The sequence below is a fragment of the Eumetopias jubatus genome, unplaced genomic scaffold (genome assembly GCF_037043125.1).
Source record: "Eumetopias jubatus isolate StellerSeaLion01/CBP00866 unplaced genomic scaffold, mEumJub1_p1.0 scaffold_17, whole genome shotgun sequence".
In the NCBI taxonomy this organism is placed as follows: domain Eukaryota; kingdom Metazoa; phylum Chordata; class Mammalia; order Carnivora; family Otariidae; genus Eumetopias; species Eumetopias jubatus.
The window spans coordinates 9,893,679-9,911,191 of NW_028274823.1; the positions used below are offsets into that span (position 1 = coordinate 9,893,679).

At 54.6% G+C, this 17,513-nt stretch overlaps 1 protein-coding gene across 1 annotated transcript in view; it reads right to left on the reverse strand.

The window, feature by feature from the left end:
• HTRA1 (HtrA serine peptidase 1) overlaps window positions 1–16,752 on the reverse strand; it is a 52,375-nt gene extending 35,623 nt beyond the window's left edge. The window contains exon 1 of the mRNA XM_028121763.2: window positions 16,278–16,752. Coding sequence (XP_027977564.1) covers window positions 16,278–16,737 — 460 coding nt within the window. The 5' untranslated portion in view covers window positions 16,738–16,752. The remainder of the gene's footprint in view (window positions 1–16,277) is intronic.
• Between the last annotated feature and the right edge of the window lie 761 nt (window positions 16,753–17,513).

Genomic DNA, 17,513 nt, shown 5'->3' on the forward strand with positions numbered 1-17,513 from the left:
CCAGGCAGTTGCGAGTCCTAAGGGAGAGGAGGCACACAAAGCCTGCGCTCAAGGCCATGATCACCTCCCACCTCTCACCAGGTGTGCCACCGCCCAGGTACATTTCAGGGCCTCCCAGTGCCTCCTCCCACACTTCTAAGGCTTCTCAGAATCCCATTTCTGCTGTCTAGTTCAGGCACACATGGCCCATCTTCAGGTGTCTCCCCCGCAATGACAGCTACCACCTGGGGGTGCACAAACTTACCGCAGGACCCCCACGCTGGTCTCCCCCATCTCCTGCACACAGCTCCCTCCTCCAGAGGAGGCTCTGATTCCCCAACTCACTATCCCAGGACTTCTTGATGTACACTCTCCACTGCTGCAAACTTCTCACCGGCCTCCAAAAACCACCACGCGCCACCCTACCTCCTTACGCTCACACTGTTTGTCTTCCTGCCCGGAATCCTTATTCTCCTCCCAGACAGCTAGTCAAACCCCACCCAATCCGCAATACTGGCAACCAAATAATAACACCATAACCGTACTCACTTATTGAGCATCTACTATGCGTCAAGCCCAATGCTAGGCACTCAGTAAAAATTACCTCTAATTATTCCTGCAAGCCTATAAGGTGGATCTTAGGCCCAGCATACAGAAAGGTGGAAAAATGAAGGATCAGGGAAGTAAAGCAGAGAAGTGGAACATGTGACTCATGTCCTCGGCGCTGGCAGGTGGCGCAGGTGGGAGGCTAGCCCCTCTGCTCTGCAGCTGTAGCCCCCCTTCCAGGTCCTTCACTCAGCCTCCAGCCCCCTGCAGCCCCCATGGTTGTAGGAAAATGCTTCCCACTTCCGTGCCTGAGAGCTCAGGGCCAGAACTCAGGATTCACAATCCAACCTTGGCTTCCAACAAGAACAATCGCGCCTTCCAATTTCTCAACAGAATCGAGAAGTAGAGCTAATTTGGAAAACAGAACACAGTGTATTCGAGGGAAAAGAAATGAATCCCCCTTTATTCACAGGGAACAGCATGTTCCCAAAATTCAAATCAGTTGCAAGAGCAGATTGATCAAATCACTGGCATTTTAATGCACTGTCCCACATTCAGGACGGATAGATGATTTGTAGGGCCCCGTGCAAAACAAAAATGCAGGGGCTCCTTGTTCCAACAGTATTAAGAAGTCCAAGAGGAGGACAGCAGAGCATTAACCCAGGTATGAGGTCCTTCTGAGCATGGACCACACAGGCTGCACACCTGCATTTCCAATTTCGTTTGATTTAAGGCCCCAAGTGCAGACGAAGTACTGAGAGGCAGCACCTGTTGCTCAGGAGCTGACTGAGATGCTGAATCTGGCCGAGCCAGGTTCACAGGCAGTCTTCAGGGGCTGATGGGCACCCCACATGCCGGGAGGCACCCCCCTTCCACGGTCCAAGGTGCAGGCACCGCTCACACATGGGGGGTGGGCATGAGACCTCAGGCAAGCCCCTTGGGCTGAAGGTTCCTGAACTTTAAAATAAGGAGGCTCGATTGGGTGGCTTCCACTTTCCCCCTCCCCCTCCCGGCTCTCGAGGAGAAAGGGAAGACCTCACTTGTGATGTTTCACCTAATCGCTGCAACTGTAAGTGCCCCTAAAGGTATTGGCCCTTGCAAGCCTACAGATCATAGCACAGCCCAGTCCCAACCATTGGCAGGATGCAGGGAGAGGACGAGAAATACCAAGGAAGACACTCAGCCAAAAAGGCCAGGGTCAGCCAGGGCCTGCTGGCCAAGGGACCGCGGGAGGGCGGCCGGGGACAGTTCGCCTTCCTCCACGTGCCCCGGCCCCCTCGCGCTCCCATTCCAGCCCTTCTTTGCCTTCTGTCACACGGGCCCGGGCACAAGTCCCTTCAAAGGCAAAGGCACAGCCAGCCAGGCTCCCACCGGCTCAGGAATTGTAAATCAAGAAAAACCACAGCAGGCCCCGAGTGGGGTGTCATGAAATATTTAGTCCTTCGGAAGGGCTCAGTTGATTAAGGGGTCTGGGACGCACTCCTCAGCTGTCATCAGCCACCCGCCCGCGGCCCCCGCACCCCAAGCATGAGCCCCCCCCCATGAGGTCCTGCCTCTGGAGCTCCATCCTCCAAGTACCAGCCTTAGTTCAGGCCAACAATCCGCTGACACCCCAGAATGTACTGCCGTGGGGGTGCGTGCTGGAGACTGTCCCCTTTTTCATCTTCCGATGGCCCAAGGGGCACATCTGAACATTTCCCTGTCCCTAGCATGGCCAGATTAAAAATAACTACCAACAGGCTACTTGGTGGGTAAATAAATCTGGGCCCAAATCCAGAGGGGACTTCCAGGAGGAAATTACACCCCTGGCACAGCACCCGCTCTCCTACCCGCTCTCCTACCCGCTCTGTTTTGCTCAGTCTGGCACCCTCATAGAGAAGCCGATGGACCCGGGGGGGCGGGTGCGGGGGGAGTGGCAAACGCAGTCAGAGCTGAATCCAAAGCTTGGCCCTCCTATGCTCCTCCTACCTCCCCAGCACGGCACCGCCCTGAGCCCAAGGTCCCCACACCGCGGATGGGCTGCGGGTGGGGGGGGGGGGTGCAACAGCAGAGAGACAAAACAGAGCAGAGAATGGGAGGGCTGCAGACCAAGGCCAACCGATAGGGAGCACCTGCCATGGCCCGTCGCTAGGACGGCAAGAATACCCGGCTTTCGCTCAATGACGGGCCCCCGCCACGCTGCTTGTCACATCAGGTCTTTTGATGTCAGAATTGGAACTGGGCTCCATAACTCTGCCGGGCACAGGCCCCTGAGGCGGGAGCGGGACACCTGTCCCACTTGTGCAGGCACGTGGAGACGGGACCAGGAAGCAGGCGGTTAACTAACCTGACACCATGCAGCTGGGAGGGGTGCTGGTCCACATTCAGGGAGGGCAAGGGGGATGATTTTTCACTAAGAAAAGCTCTCTTTGTGAGGTTGCAGGATGAATTTGAGAATGACTGTGAGAGGGACGAGGCGGGGGGGGGGGCAGACGAGGCGGGGGGGGGGGGCGGGAGGAAGGAGGACCAGCCAAGAGGGGAGAAAGAGAGGCAGGCAGGCTGCATAACAGGAACTAGACGGCAGCGGAGAAAGAGAATGCTTCCTCCTCTTACAATGAACTTCCACGACTTTCTCCCTGAGGGTCAGCAGAGAAATCAATTTAAACAGGTTCCTAATGGGTAATGAGTCATGAAGTGCAAAGGGGATGGGGCCTCCTGTTTGCAAGAGTGGTTGCCTGTTGGGGGCAGGGAGAAGCAGAACCCAGTGAAAGCAGCAAAGATGCCCCGCAAGACTCATTTTCTCCATGCTTTCCGTTTGAGTGACTGCATTCTGTCTGTCCCACTCGATTCCATTCCAAGGACACTTGTCAGCCACGGCTCCAACCCAGAGGCTGGCCCCGCACTGGTCTGGGGCGTGGAGGCAGCAGAAACAGAAGCGAGACTTTGCACATTCCAGGAACCCAGACCCCCATTCTAATCAGTGCTGTGGCTGCAAATTCCAGGGCGCCTGGGGCCCCCCGTGCAATGAGGTGTCTCTGAACCTTGCAGGGAAAAGGCACAGGAGGGAGAGACGGGCATCACTTGGCTGTGGTGAAGGCCGCAAGCTGAGGTCTAAAACAAACCTGAAAATCCTGTGCATCATCAGGAACACCCGGCTGCAAATCAAAGGAAGAACGAAACAGAAGACACAGTTTGGGAGTCAGACTTCCCAAGGCCAAAGGCTCTTGGACCTCTTCTTGTTAAAATAAACTGAATTGACAAGTAGCAACTGTTACTTTTTTAAGGTTCGAAATCGAACGAGGGACTCCCATACGGTCTTCTGTACAGAAATAAAGAAATAAAACGCAGGAGGGCTCCGGGTGACCTATTTCTCGCCTCATCGTGAATAAAGGAGGAAGAGGAGGCGGAGCCCGGGAGCCTGGCCTCGGTTTCCAGCCCACACTGGCACTTCCAAGCGCTGGCAGCCCCTCTCTTTCCGGAGCAGTCTCCCAGACGGCTGAAAGTGGGAAAAGCTCGCCTGACGCCAGACCTCAGGCTGCCAGTCCGTCCCCCATGTCCATGGTGCCCTGAGCCCAGGGCCGTCTGTGGAAGCTGGCCCACGGATGCAGCCGATGGTGCTGGAAAAGACCAGGGCAAGTGAAGTGAAGGAGCGCAAACCCTGACTCTGACCCAAGCAAGTCTGAGACGGTCTCTCCCGATCCCCAACAGGCTCTCGGGAGCACCTGGCCAGTTGGCTACAAACCCCTACAAATTCTGTCAGTCACAAGCGTGGCTCAGCTTCAACGCTGCTGGTATTATAAGGTGCCTTTTCCAGAACAATGTGTCTATGTTTAATGGTGCCTGTCATTGCTAATCACTTTGCAGTCTCATTGCCCAACCCCCCCCCCCCCAAAAAAGAAAGGTCCTTCCTTGCACACCATGGTGAATGCTTGGGTTTGGTCAGCATTGTTGCATTTGACAGTCTTTCCTGACCTACTGTATGTATTAAGAAAAAGTTTCCAATCAACTCCCCCCCACAATTCTTCTTTTTCCCGAAGTCTCCTGAATGCCCGCATGATGTGTCTTTTATTACCATCAGGGAAATGGCTGACTGCTCAGATCACAAAAACACTATTAACGTTCCCCTTGATAAGCATCTGGCTCCGGTCTTGACCTTCCCAGATTTCTCATTTGGGTTCTCTTCCTGCTCTGACTGCTCATAGTTGTTATGTCTGGAGTGGCCGGCAAGGTTCAGGCTCCGCAAGCAGCAGGCTGGGAGGAGATGGCTGAGCTGCTCAAGGGGCCTGAGGGACACCCTCCTCAGCTGTCCTGGGCCCCCTCCCACAGCCCCTTGGTGGGGGGGGGGAGGTGGATCTGGAGTTTGGGGTGGGGAACAGGAAGGTACAGGGAGGGGTGTGACCAGAGAACCAAGGCCCTCCATCCAGGAAGGGGACAGTTCCTCCTGAGAAGCGCCCCATGCCCATTCGTGATGAGCACGATCCTCCAGATCCGAGGAGGAGAATGAGGGTAACTTGTCAAACTGACAGAAGCCAGAAGGAATCTTTGGCTCGAGTAAGAAGTGAAAAGTGGGCCCTGAGACCCCAGACAAGCCACTTCCTCTCTCTGGGCCTCAAGTTACCTCATCAGTAAGATGATGAGAGGCTAGGCGACACAATTTCCGACATCCTTTCCAGCTCCCGAAAAAGGTATATGATCTAATAAACCTGAAAAGTGCATTTCCTGATCTTTTCCTTTCAGCATATAATTCTCATCCATATAGAATATTCCTGTTTGCAGTGCTGGCTTCCTGTGTCCCGTGCTCAGGTTTCTTCTGATAGAATGAGCCAGTGCCGCCTCACCAGTTCAGACTTTCAGAGTGACCTTCCTGGCTGGGATTAGGATTCCCTGTCAAGAAGAGCAGATAATGGGCGCCTGGGTGGCTCAGTTGGTTAAGCAACTGCCTTCGGCTCAGGTCGTGGTCCTGGAGTCCCGGGATCGAGTCCGCATCGGGCTCCTTGCTCAGCGGGGAGTCTGCTTCTCCCTCTGACCCTCTTCCCTCTCGTGCTCTCTATCTCTCATTCTCTTTCTCTCAAATAAATAATAAAATAAAATATTAAAAAAAAAAAAGAAGAGCAGATAAAACAGAAAGCCTGGCCTTCCTATATCCACACAATAGAATATGATGCGGTCATAAAATGGAATGCTCAGGAATGCTACAACAGGATTGAACCCTGAAAACATGACGCTAAGGGAAACAAACCCACCACCAAAAACCACACATTGTGTGGTTCCATTAATATGAAATGTCCAGAACAGGCAAATCCATAGGGATAGAAAGCATATTAGTGGTTGCCCAGGGCTGGGCAGAGGGGAAGTATGGGGTGCGTGCTAACAGGTACTGGGTTTCTCTGGGGAGTGATGAAAATGTTCTAGAGTTAGATCATGGTGATAGTTGCACCCCTCTACGAATACAGGGAAACTGGGAACTGTACACTTTAAGAGGGTGAATTTTATGGTATGTGAATTATGTCTCAATAGACCTGCAATAAAAAAAGAAAAAAAAATGTCACTTGTTCCTTTTTACTCTTTGAACGTGGCTACTAGAAAGCTGGATTTTATCTACGTGGTTCATGTTATATTTCTGTTCGTGTGTATGAAACATTTGAATAAACATGTTCTTCACTTTTCAAAACAAACAAAAACATTCTGGTCTCCTCCTGCATCCTGGGCAGCCTTGGCATCCGGGAGGCTCCGTGTGGAGAGGCCTGGGCTGCGTGGCCAGAGACTCATGTTCCCCGTCATAGTCTGGCTTGTGACCTCGGACCTTCACATCCCCTGGCCGGTCCTGGCTCCTCAGTGAAAACACTAGGGAGTCTGCTTCTCTCTCCGTCTCTCTCTGCCCCTCTCCACAGCTCGCTCTCTCTTTTCTCTCAAATAAATAAATAAAATCTGAAAAAAAAAAAAAAGGCATCCACCTGAGAATAAAAAGAACTTAAAAGATCAACCAGGGTAATTAACTCACTGAGCAGGATGACTCGTGTGGTACCTTCCTATTCTATTTATCTTGAAGGATTTCTTTTGGGGGAACTTCTTTTAGCTTGCCTCCCCTGTCAGTGACTTAAGAGGCTGACAACTGTATAGCTGATGGCAACAAATACGGGTATAATCCTCTTGGAAAACAACTTGGCAACATACACCAAGGGGCATACAAAATCCCTATCATTTCATCCAGTCGTCGTACTTCTTAATATCTACCCGAGGGAATAACCCCAGATACAGAAATAATGATGAGCATGAAAATGTTCGTTTCCGTATCGCTCCCGACAGCAACCACAGCTTCAAACGGACACAAAGGGAGGACTGGTCAACCAGATGCTGGTGATGCTTAGGACAGAGACGATGAAGCTGCAGAGGCTCTTTTTCTGTTTTTCTTTCTTTCTGATGTAATTCAACTCTATTTATAACTTTAAAAAACTGATACAGTAAAATATGTCCTCAAAAGTATGAATGCATCTCCCAAGATGTCTACACAGTATGGTAAAAGAAATCAAAAAGAGCCTTTATGCCAAGAGAAGGGAAGCTGGGTTATATTCATCTCAAAGAAAATCCAACCACAGCTTAAAAGGCACGGAAGCATCTCAGCCCTGACTTATCTGGCACGTCCACCATGATATTTGTACCGTTTTTGTTTTGTTTCGTTTTGTTTTTCCCTTCAGCAAGGGCACTGTAATTACAGTTACAGGGCATTAATAATATGTGCTTAGGACTCTTGAGAGGAAAAATCGGTCATTACAGGGGTAGCTTTTGGGCCATCTTCCAACCAAAGGAGACTGCTTGGGGCAGGGGGTGTTTTCTTTAGCATCATTTTGGGAGACTAAGCAAAAAGTACCCACCGTTTCTCAGACTCATAGAAAAATCATCTGGATGGACCCTGTCCCCTCCCAAACACCCATCAGCTCCAGCAGGAAGGTGTGGCTGAGGTGGGAAGGCCTCAAGGGCCGTTCCTTGGGCCTCAGCACAGAGTCTACATTGGCCCCCCACTGATGAGTGGGGCAGCTTATGAGAGGCATGCTCCCTTTGGGTGACTCAGTTTCCCCATCTGTAAAGTGAAGGGTTGGGCAACAGGACCTGCAAGGACCTTCCAAACTCAGGTTTCAGGTTCTGGGATTCAGTCCTCTCCACAAGTCTGTTGGTGAGTATGGACAAGCTCCGGTGTCTCCGCAGGGAAGGAGTTGTCCCTGTTCCACAGGACCCCCGAAAACAAGCAGATGGGGAGTTGCCGTAGTCAGAGGCAGGTTGTGGAAATGCAGTGATATTTTTCAGAGGATGAGGGATGATCTGCTGGCCAGTGATGGATATCCCAAGGGAACGGGCTGTGTATGAGAGTACTACACAACCCCACATGCAGAAAAGAATCAGCGTACGTGGGTCCTTTCTAGATGGTCTCAAATTCTTGCCCTTCCTCCTGTACTTTCTCTCATCAGACTTCTCCTACTGGGTTTTTCCAATGAGGGCTGAACCATATTGGGCTATATTTTTCAGAGCCCAAAATGTCAAACTGGTGAAGAAATTTCAGGCTGGGACCTAAGGAACCTCAACTCAGACCATCCCTTGACCAGCAAATGCTCGGCAGGAACTCAGCCTGAGGATCTCAGAATGCAGGCCACGGGTTCCCTGCAGGCATAAGAGATGGCGGTGCGCTCTACATGATAATTGGGGTGCTGGTGTTTTGAACCAAACTGTTCTTCCCTTGGAGCTGATGCTGGAGGACTCTGCCTTTGGCTTCCCTGAAACAGAGGATCCGTGCTTGCAAACAATTCAGTGACCTTGGCCAAGAGCTATGGTGTCTCAGTGGGACAAGGGAACATGCCCTGAGGAGACCCGTGTCTTTTTTTTTTTAATTATTTATTTATTTGAGAGACTGCGATTGGGTGGGGAGAGAGAGAGAGAGAGCATGCATGCATGAACCAGGGCAGAGGGAGAGAAGTAGGCTCCCTACCGAGCAGGGAGCCCTGATGTGGGGCTGGATCCCAGGACCCTGAGATAATGACCTGAGCCGAAGGCAGACGCTTCACAGACTGAGCCACCCAGGCGCCCTGAGACCTGTGTCTTGACACCCAGGAAGCATATGACTTTTTCCATCCTTCTGGCTCCATTGCTTGGTGCTGGTTCTATCAGGAGTCCCGAAGAGTCTAGAATTGCCAATTAGAGGTCCTAACTCCTCGCAGCTTCGATGTTCCAGGACTCCCAGGTGACAAGTGCCTTCTCAGCCTGACCCCCCCAGTGTCCCCCCGAGGTTTCCGAGGCAGCACCCTTATCCCCCTGTCGTGGATACGGAAACCAAGGCCGAAGGGAGTTAGTCACTCACCCAAAAGGTCCAAGGGGGGCTAGAACACATGTTTCCTAGGACACCAGCAGGTCACAGAGGAGACAGCAGCTCAGGATTTCAGAACAGACTCAGGAGACTTCAACGCCCCTCTTTCGGGGACTGACAGACTGAGAAGGCAGAAAATCAGTGGGGCCAGAGTTGACCTGAGCAACATTATCAATCTGCCAGACCTGACTGGCATTTATAACACACTCCACCCAACAACAGCAGAATATTCGGCTGTTCACATGGAACACTCACCAAGGCAGACCACATTCCAGACCACAACACACACCCTAACAAACTTAAAAGAACACAAATCATACAAAGTATGTTCTCAGGCCACAATGGAACTGAACTAGAAATCAGTAACAGAAAGATAGCTGGAAACCCCCCAGCTATTTGGAGATTAAGTAACACGCTTCTAAATAACAGTTGGGACAGAGAAGTCTCAAGCCGTGATTTGGGAGTACAGAAGACCTGGGTCCCCAGCCCAGCTCTGCTCCATCCCTATTGGCTAGCCTTGGACGATTACAATCCATTGCTTGCGAGCGGACTGCCAGTCAGCCAGGGAGCAAGGACAGTGCCGCCCCCTCCCTGGGTGCGTCCAGCATGCACCCCAACTGTGGGCGGTCACCTGGGCAGGCCCCTACCTCAGGCAGCACAGCACCCCCTCCCAGAGAACACCCACTGGCCGTAGCTCTTTGGGTCATTGTTATGCCCACACTGTTCCCCACCACCTGGCCGTCCTGGAGAATACTGCCCCCCCCGCCACACCAGAGCCCCCGGCTAGCTCACTCTGCCAGAGAAAAGCAGATGTGCCCGCTAGATGCTCAGTCTTCTCTTCTCTACATCCATATGGCCGCCACCTGCCTGGGCATCCCCGCCGGGCAGAACTCCCTGTGTCCATCCATCCCCACCAAGCAGTGACTGCCACTTGGAATAGTGGCACCGAAGACAAGGTTCTCCTAGCCATGGGGAGTGCGATGACTCAAATGCTAGATGAGCCGGGGAAATCTCACCCGAAACTGGGTGGAAGGGAGCTCTACTGCAAATCTTGCCAGGCCCTGAGGGGAAAAAACAAAACAAAACAGCTCATCACACACACACACACACACACACACACACACACACACACACACACACACACACACACACACACACGCAGGCCTACTGTCTTCTTCTCAAGATCTGATTGCACAACTCAAGAAAAAGAGGTTTCCTGAGGCTTGAAAATCTTGCACAAGGCTCTGACTCATTTAGACAGGATATATTCAAGTTTGAAATTATCAAAAATTCCAGCCACAACAACATGCCCTCCGAAATCATCATGCGCCCAAGGGGACGGGCTCAGCCCCTGGTGAGGGACCAGCTGCTGTCACATGATGCTGTGGAGGACTGTTTCTGAAATGCGCTTACTTGACAATTTGTCCTGGGAATCTCAAATCATAGGGTGTACCCGCAGGCTCCCAAACTTTTTCCCCCCTTAAGATGGGACAATTATTTCCATGGGAGGAGTTTCTAAAACATGGAAAGCAAACCAAGGATTATTCAAGAAGGTCTTGGGGCTTCAGGGCTAGCCACTGCTATCTCTAGAGCGTCACAAACCCCAGGGAGGGTGAGAGAAGTCGCACACTTGTCAAACGATATATCTCAGCAAGGACCAGGGGGTTCAGAGGGTGACGAGCAAGGTGGTGTCTGAGTCCCTCTGCCTGGAGAAACTCTCTAAACATATTTATTGGCAATTTCCAAGTCAGCCCGCAGGACACACGTCCCTTACCTAACCTTCCTTCTCAGCAAAGCCTTCTCTAACCCACCGACCCACCTTATCCCCAGGAAGACACGATCATTATAGCATTTCCCCCACCGAGCTGACTCCTTGTTAGATGCCTCGGTGCTGATGGCAGGTACTGTGATGGTGACTAATACTGACTGGGTTCTAGTAATGCATCCCTCACACTCCAAGCGCTTCATATAAGTAGGTTTTTCCACCCTCCAGCAACCCCAGGACACATGCATGCAAGGCCTCGTGTTTTTATTATGATTTCACTAGAGAAATGGGGAAATGGAGGCTTATGGAGATTAAGTCACACCCAAGAAGTCCCACATTTAGAAAGCGGTGATCTAACTCCTTCAGCCAGGTATTATGTGACCTACTACGAGCTCCTGAAAGACCGTGGGCTGCCTGGCCTTACTCCCTTTGACTCCCTACATCCGGGCCTTTTGAGTACACAGTAGGCATTCCATAAATGCTCTGAATATACTTAGAACTCATGTCACTAATTCCAAGAGCTAAACTCTGGGCCCTGGCCGCAGCGAGGGACGTGCCTCTTCACTGCCACTCATCTCTGTCCTGGGCCGTGTTGTACTGGCGGGGTTCGTCAGTGGCTCTAGACACACGTCACCCAGCAGCATGGATCACACCATCTTCCCTACCACTTCTGGGAGCCTTGCCAAAAGCATCTGGAATAGCGACACTCCCCAGTTTCTCTGCTAAGACTAATTTTCTTTTTCTTTCTTTTCTTCTCCCCTCCCTTTCTTTCTTTCTTCCTACCTTCCTTCCCTCCTTCCTTTTTATTTTCTTCCTTCTTTCCTTCCTTCCTTTCTTTCTTTCTCTTGCTCTCTCTTTCTCTTTTTTATGGCAGAGAAGGTGGGAAGGAAAGACGAAATGACTCAGGAGGGATCCCACTCCAGGGACCCATGCAGCCCAGCCTCAGAGCCCCTGCGAAGCAGCAAGCAGCTCCACCAGGTCCGCTGGAGCTCCTGTCTTGGGGGGTGGGCATGTCACCACAGCAGTCACCCAGGGATTTTCCACAGCCAGCAAAAGCTGAAGGTACTCAGGAACCAGGCTCAAGATGGGCCAATGTCAACCCGGGCTTTACCCATCAATAACCTAAGAAAAGAAATAACTCAGCCCAGCCTTTAAAATAGGGACGCAGTGACCACAATTTTTCAGACTAGTTTTCTTACAAGAATCGCGGACCATTCCAGCAGGAAGGGACCTCAGAGATCATCTGGCCCAATCCCCTCATTGCTGAGGCTCTGAGAGGTTGGGGGCCGGTCACTTGGTCACCAGCCTGCTGGTCCCTCCACTCCAGCTGGCCTTCCAAGGAACCCTCAACCACTAGCCAAACTTGATTTCTTCTTCAAACTAAGCCTCACCAGAGCTATTTATTCACTTGAAATATAAGCTCATGGAAAGTCTGATTTCTCAATCCAAGGCATGAAACGGTGTCCAGGATCACACAACCCCAAATGGACTGAGAATCCAGCCTTGCAGTCGGAGGCTGTCGGACGTCTGACCACAGTTAGCTCATGGTCCCCACCGTAATCGCTTACTGAATGCAGTTATTTTAAGCTCTAATGCAACCTATTTACAGCTCTTCTGGATGGAATGAAGTTACTCAGATGCTTGGCTTTCGATACTCTTAACTTACTAATTTTATGAAACCTTAATATTTTAACTCTTTAGCAAAACTGACAGAGAATAAAAGCAAATAGCCAGCCAGAGAGCGCAAAGCCTCATAAACTGTGGCAAAGACAGTTTTTCTTCTAAGCCAGTGGTCCTTCACCGGGAATGCACACCAGAGGCCCTCCCTGCTCAGGCCTGGGGGGCAGGGGTACCAGGACCGGGATGGGGAGAGCTCCAGGCTTGTCTGGGCTGTGTTTCGGGTGGGGTCGGGTGGGCTGTCCTGTCGGGGGTACTAGGAGCAGAAATGGAGGAGCCTGCTGCTTTGGGAAGTCTTTTTCAGCCTCTTTCCTGGACTCTTGTCCATTTTCTGGCAGAGGTCTGCAGCGCTACACATCCTGACCCGTCTTTTGCAACATCTGGGAATCCAGAGGGGCCTTTCTCTCCCCAAGAGCCGTTTGGGGCCTGGGGCTCCGGTTCGGAAACATCTTTACTCCAGCCCCTTCTGCTCCTTTTGCTTTTCTGCTGCAAGAGCTGCCCTGATGGCAACCGGGGGCAACCATGTCCTCCACCTCCCGTGCCCACGGACTGAGAGCTGGGAGGTGTCCTACATTTCATCTCAAGGCCATGGCCATCTGGAGCACTGTTTATTCCAGCTATTAGCTGCGGCTTAGCTGAAGTTGGCGTATAATCTTAGTTTCTCTGTCAACAGCGCAGCGTGGTGATTGTGAATGGGCCCTGGACCAGAGGCATGGGTTCAAGTCCTGGACAAGGAATTTCTCTGTGACTGTGTCTCCCAGCTGTGGGAGATTCCAGAACAACCCTCATACGATTCTAGGAGGGTCAAATGAGTTAACATATGCCTGGCACAGAATAAGCACTAAACATATGTTGGCCTTTATTATTATACTGTTATATTAATTGCAATTCCTTTCTTTGTTATAATTTCCTGACCGTAGAGAGTTTTTGCTTTAAACTAATCCAAACCGCTAATGGTGCAAGAGGAGAGATCTTTGTTCTCTAGTATAATTGGACCCTTTCCCATCCAAACCCTGACAGCAGCACTGATTTCTGAGATAGAGGATTTGCCTTCATTTCCAGAACTGTTTTTTAGGAGACGTTGTCTGAAGTCTTCATTAAACAGTGTACAGATAAAAGTGCTTTCTTTTATTTTTTTTTTTAAGATTTTATTTATTTATTTGAGAAGAGAGAGCGCCTGAGTGGTGGGGAGGGGCAGAGGGAAAGGGAGAAGCAGACTCCCCGCTGAGTAGGGCTGGATCCCAGGACCCTGAGATCATGACCTGAGCCGAAGTCAGACACTCAACTGACCAAGCCACCCAGGCGCCCCCAAAGGGCTTTCTTTTAAATGGTGACACATTCCGCCATCCAAAGTTCCATGACTGCAAAGAGCCGCTCACCTGCCCAGGGCCTCTGGTCTGCGGCCATTTCCTGATCCCTTCCCCTCGCTCTCTGCTCCGGGCAAACCCTCCCTAGGATCTTGGAAATCATGGAGCCCACTCCTGTCTCGGGAGCTCCTTCCCCACATGCTTGCATGGCTCACTCCAACTTCAGGCCTCCGGTGTCCAGCCCAGCGCAAACAGCATCCCTGCCAATCCCCTCCGCCAGAGCAGGCAGCCAATTCACCTCATTTAACAATGACGTCAAGTGACCTGCTCAGGGGCAGGGCTTCGACCGAATGAAGTCTTGGCTCCCAGGCTCTGGTCCTCAGAGGTACCTCTGGGAAGTCAAGGGTGGAGTGCGAGATGGGGGGGGGGGGCCCGGCGGTACAAAAGCAAAGCCTTCCATGAAGGGAAGTCTGGATGGCTCCATGTCTCTGGTTTCTTGATGCGTTCATTCATCATCTACCCACATACCGATCAGGTGCCGCCTGGGTGCCAGGCAGACACAGAAACACACAGTGTCTGACCCCCTGCAGCCCTCAGTAAATATTTGCAGAGAGGAAAAGGGTGAGGACAGCCTTGCCCCCTCTGTCTCTCTCTCCTCTCGAGGCTGCCACCCTCATCCTCCTGTGGCTGTCCCCTTGCTGGCTCTCTGGCAGCCTGCTGTGGGCCCGATGGCCGATGGGCAAGGACCTGTTTCTGTCCCAAGGCGACTATGAATGCCTCTGCCAAGTCCGAAGCTCACTAAGTGACTCCACCTCGTGGGCAATAAACTAGGTGCTCAGACGGTGCCAGCTCCTCAGGACCCGAAGCAGCGAGGTGACACACAGCAACAGCTGTTTCTGACAAAAAACATGCAATATGCTTTCTTCAGGTCATCACCTCGCCGCACCATCACCGCACCACATGCGGTGGCCCTACCGCCACACCTGGCGCGCTGTGCGCTCGGCCGCTAGCTGAGTCCCGCCCTGGGATTTCCTGAAGCTGCCCTGGTCCGAGTACCTCCGAGTACACAGCAGAGCTGGCCTCTTCGGGCCAGGGACTCTGCGCCACCAGCCTGGGTCACTCTCGCTGCCCTCCCCAAATGTCCCCAGCCACACCAATCTATTCGCCAGCTCCCGAGCAAGTCTCGGGCTTTGCCCAGGCTGTCCCCGGCCCTCTGGAAACTTCCTTCACCCTGCCTGACCTCTCTTCCTCAGCCTTGGGGTTGGGCACCAGGCTGGCTGGGAGGAAGGCCGTCTGGGCTCAAATTCCAGCTAAGTGGCCTTGGGCAAGTAACTGAACCTCAGTTCCCCCATCGGTGAAAGGGGGATGACAGCACATGCCCCCTCCTCAGGAGGCTGTGAAACCGAGCAAAGTCCCACCGGTAATACGCCTGGCCCCCAGGGCTGGGGCACCGAGCGCACTCCCAAACCTGTGCATTGTCACACCCATACCTCAGTCCCCACTGGGTCATTTCTCTCCAAGATAAGTCTCCTGCACCCCCTAGCTAGGCTCCTCCCTACGGGCAGAGGCCAGGCTCCCTGCTCCTGAGTTGCTGGAATTCTCCAGTTTCTCCTACACAGCTCTGGCACCTTGCTCTCCATGTGAGCCAACCTGTGCCAGGCCCTAGTTGGTCATGCTGGACCCTATTCCGACAAAGAAAATCTGGACCAGCTCCTGGCGCTGGGTCCCCCTCTCCCCCTCCATGCACTGCCCCGGGCAGGAGGCGGCCGCCCCAAGCACTGCCAAGCGCGGCTGGCCGGGCCCGACACCGCGGGATCGGCCGCAGCTGAACTCCGTACTGTTTTTCCACAGGGTCTCCCTGACTGGAGACCAGAAGCATCCCTCTGGAAGGGCCCGCGAGAGAGACAATTTCTCCATCCTTCGCCCCCTCCCCACCGCCGTTCCACCCCGCCCCACCCCCGAGGGGTCCTGTTGATACCGAAAACACGCGAAAGGAAGGAGAAGGGGTTCAGGTCTCCATCTCTAACCCGCCTCCCACCCTCTGCCCCCGATTCCACCATCCAAAGTCCCGTTCGGCTTATTCCAAAAAAAACCACTTTCATTTTTGTAGGATTGGCTCAAAACACGGGCAGCAGGCCGGCGGCGACGGCGCTGCGGGGTCTGCGCTGCTCACCGGGCGCCTGCCCCGCGGGATCATCGCGGGAGCCGCGGAGCCGGCCGGCAGCCCCGTTCCTTTCAACACAAAGTTCCGCAGCAAAGTTTTCGCGGACAGGATCCGTAAGAAAATGCCCGCTCGGTTAACTCCGAAGGGGCGGGGAGGGCGGAGGGGAGAACGCGGAGAAGCAGAGGGACAGCAGAGCGACAGAAACGAGTCCTTGTGGTCCCAACGCCCCCGGCACAAGGCCCTTTTCCCAGTCGCTCTCAGTCTATACGCACACTCCTGTCCCGGAGTCTCTGGGAAAGGCGCGGAACCGGCCCCGGGCTGGGCGCAAAGCTGGGTTCCGAGGGGGCCCGCGGAATGCTGCTCCCCGGGGGCCGGTGCCCGCCTTTCCCAGAGAGCGGGAGCCCTGAACACCTTGCCGCCCCTCGGCTCGCCCGGCCGGCCCGCGGGGACCGGTCGGGGCCGGGATGGCGAGACCCGGGAGCTCGGGGCGCGCGCGCGCGCGGGTACCTTGGCCGCAGGCGCCGCGCTGCAGGACGATGACCGGCGGCTGGTGCAGCCTCTCGGAGCGGCGGCTGGCGGCGCGCAGCTGGCACAGGTTGGCGTAGGTGTTGGCGTCGCTGCCGCACACCGGCTCGCTGCTGGCGCACACGCAGAGGCCGGCCTGCGCGCGCCGCCGCACCGTGGCCGAGGCTGGCACCCCGAAGGGCACCACGCACTGCAGCCCCTCGCCGCACGGGCCCTCCTGCAGGCCGCACGCCGCCCCCTCGGGCGCGCCGCACACCTCGCAGCAGCCGCACGCATCGCGGACGCGGCCGCCTTCGCAATGTCCCGGCGGCGGCAGGCAGCGCGCGGGCTCGCAGCGCTCCGGGCACCCGGCGGCGGCACCGGCCCGGGACGGCTGCGCCTGGGCGGGCGCCGCGAGGAGCAGCAGCAGCAGCGGGAGGCACGAGGAGCGCGGGGGCTGCATGGCGGCTCCGGCGGCGGCGGGCTGGGCGAGGACCCGAGAGCTGCGCCGGGGAGAGCGCGGGAGGGACTAGGGGGAGCGGGTGCGAGTGCGCGCGGCCGCGCGGCCCAGCCCATTGGCCTCGCGGCGGTGACGAGCCGCCTTGGGGACGGGCACGGCGGCTGGGGGGGTGGGGGGGGCTGGTGCCGGGGGGGGGTTGGGCCGGCCGGATGGCGGGCGGGCGGCTGGAGAGGGGACAGCCCGCGGCGGGGGCAGGGCGGGCGCGCCCGGGCACGGCGCGGCTGGTGGGGCGCGGGCGGGGCGGCGCGCGGGTCCGCCCTCTCGCGGGGCCCGGTCTCCCGGTCTACGCGCCCCTGCTCTCCGCCCTTCGCGGGCTCTCTCACGCCCCTTGCGAGCCAAAAACTAAAAGACTCTGCGAAGGGGAACCTGCAGCGGCCCCGCGCGTGCGGGCCCGAGAAAATTCCCCAAGTTGCCTAGCTGGGGACCCGCCCCGGCAGCGGGAGGGGCCGCTGCCCGGACCCCGGGCGGTGGTGGCACCGCTGGCTCCCGTCACGCGCTCCAGAGAAGGGGGACGGGCACCTCTCTGGCGTTGACCCCCGTGTCCGGCACGCGCGACCGTGAATGTGGTCCCCGTGCCGCCGTACAAAGAGGTGGCGCCCGCGGGACTGGCGGAAAGCCAACACCCAGACCCACGGTTACACGACAAAAGCAAAGAGCAGAAGTAATTAGAATATAATCATTCGTGTCAGATTCCTTTAAAAAGTTGTTGTGGGTGGGAT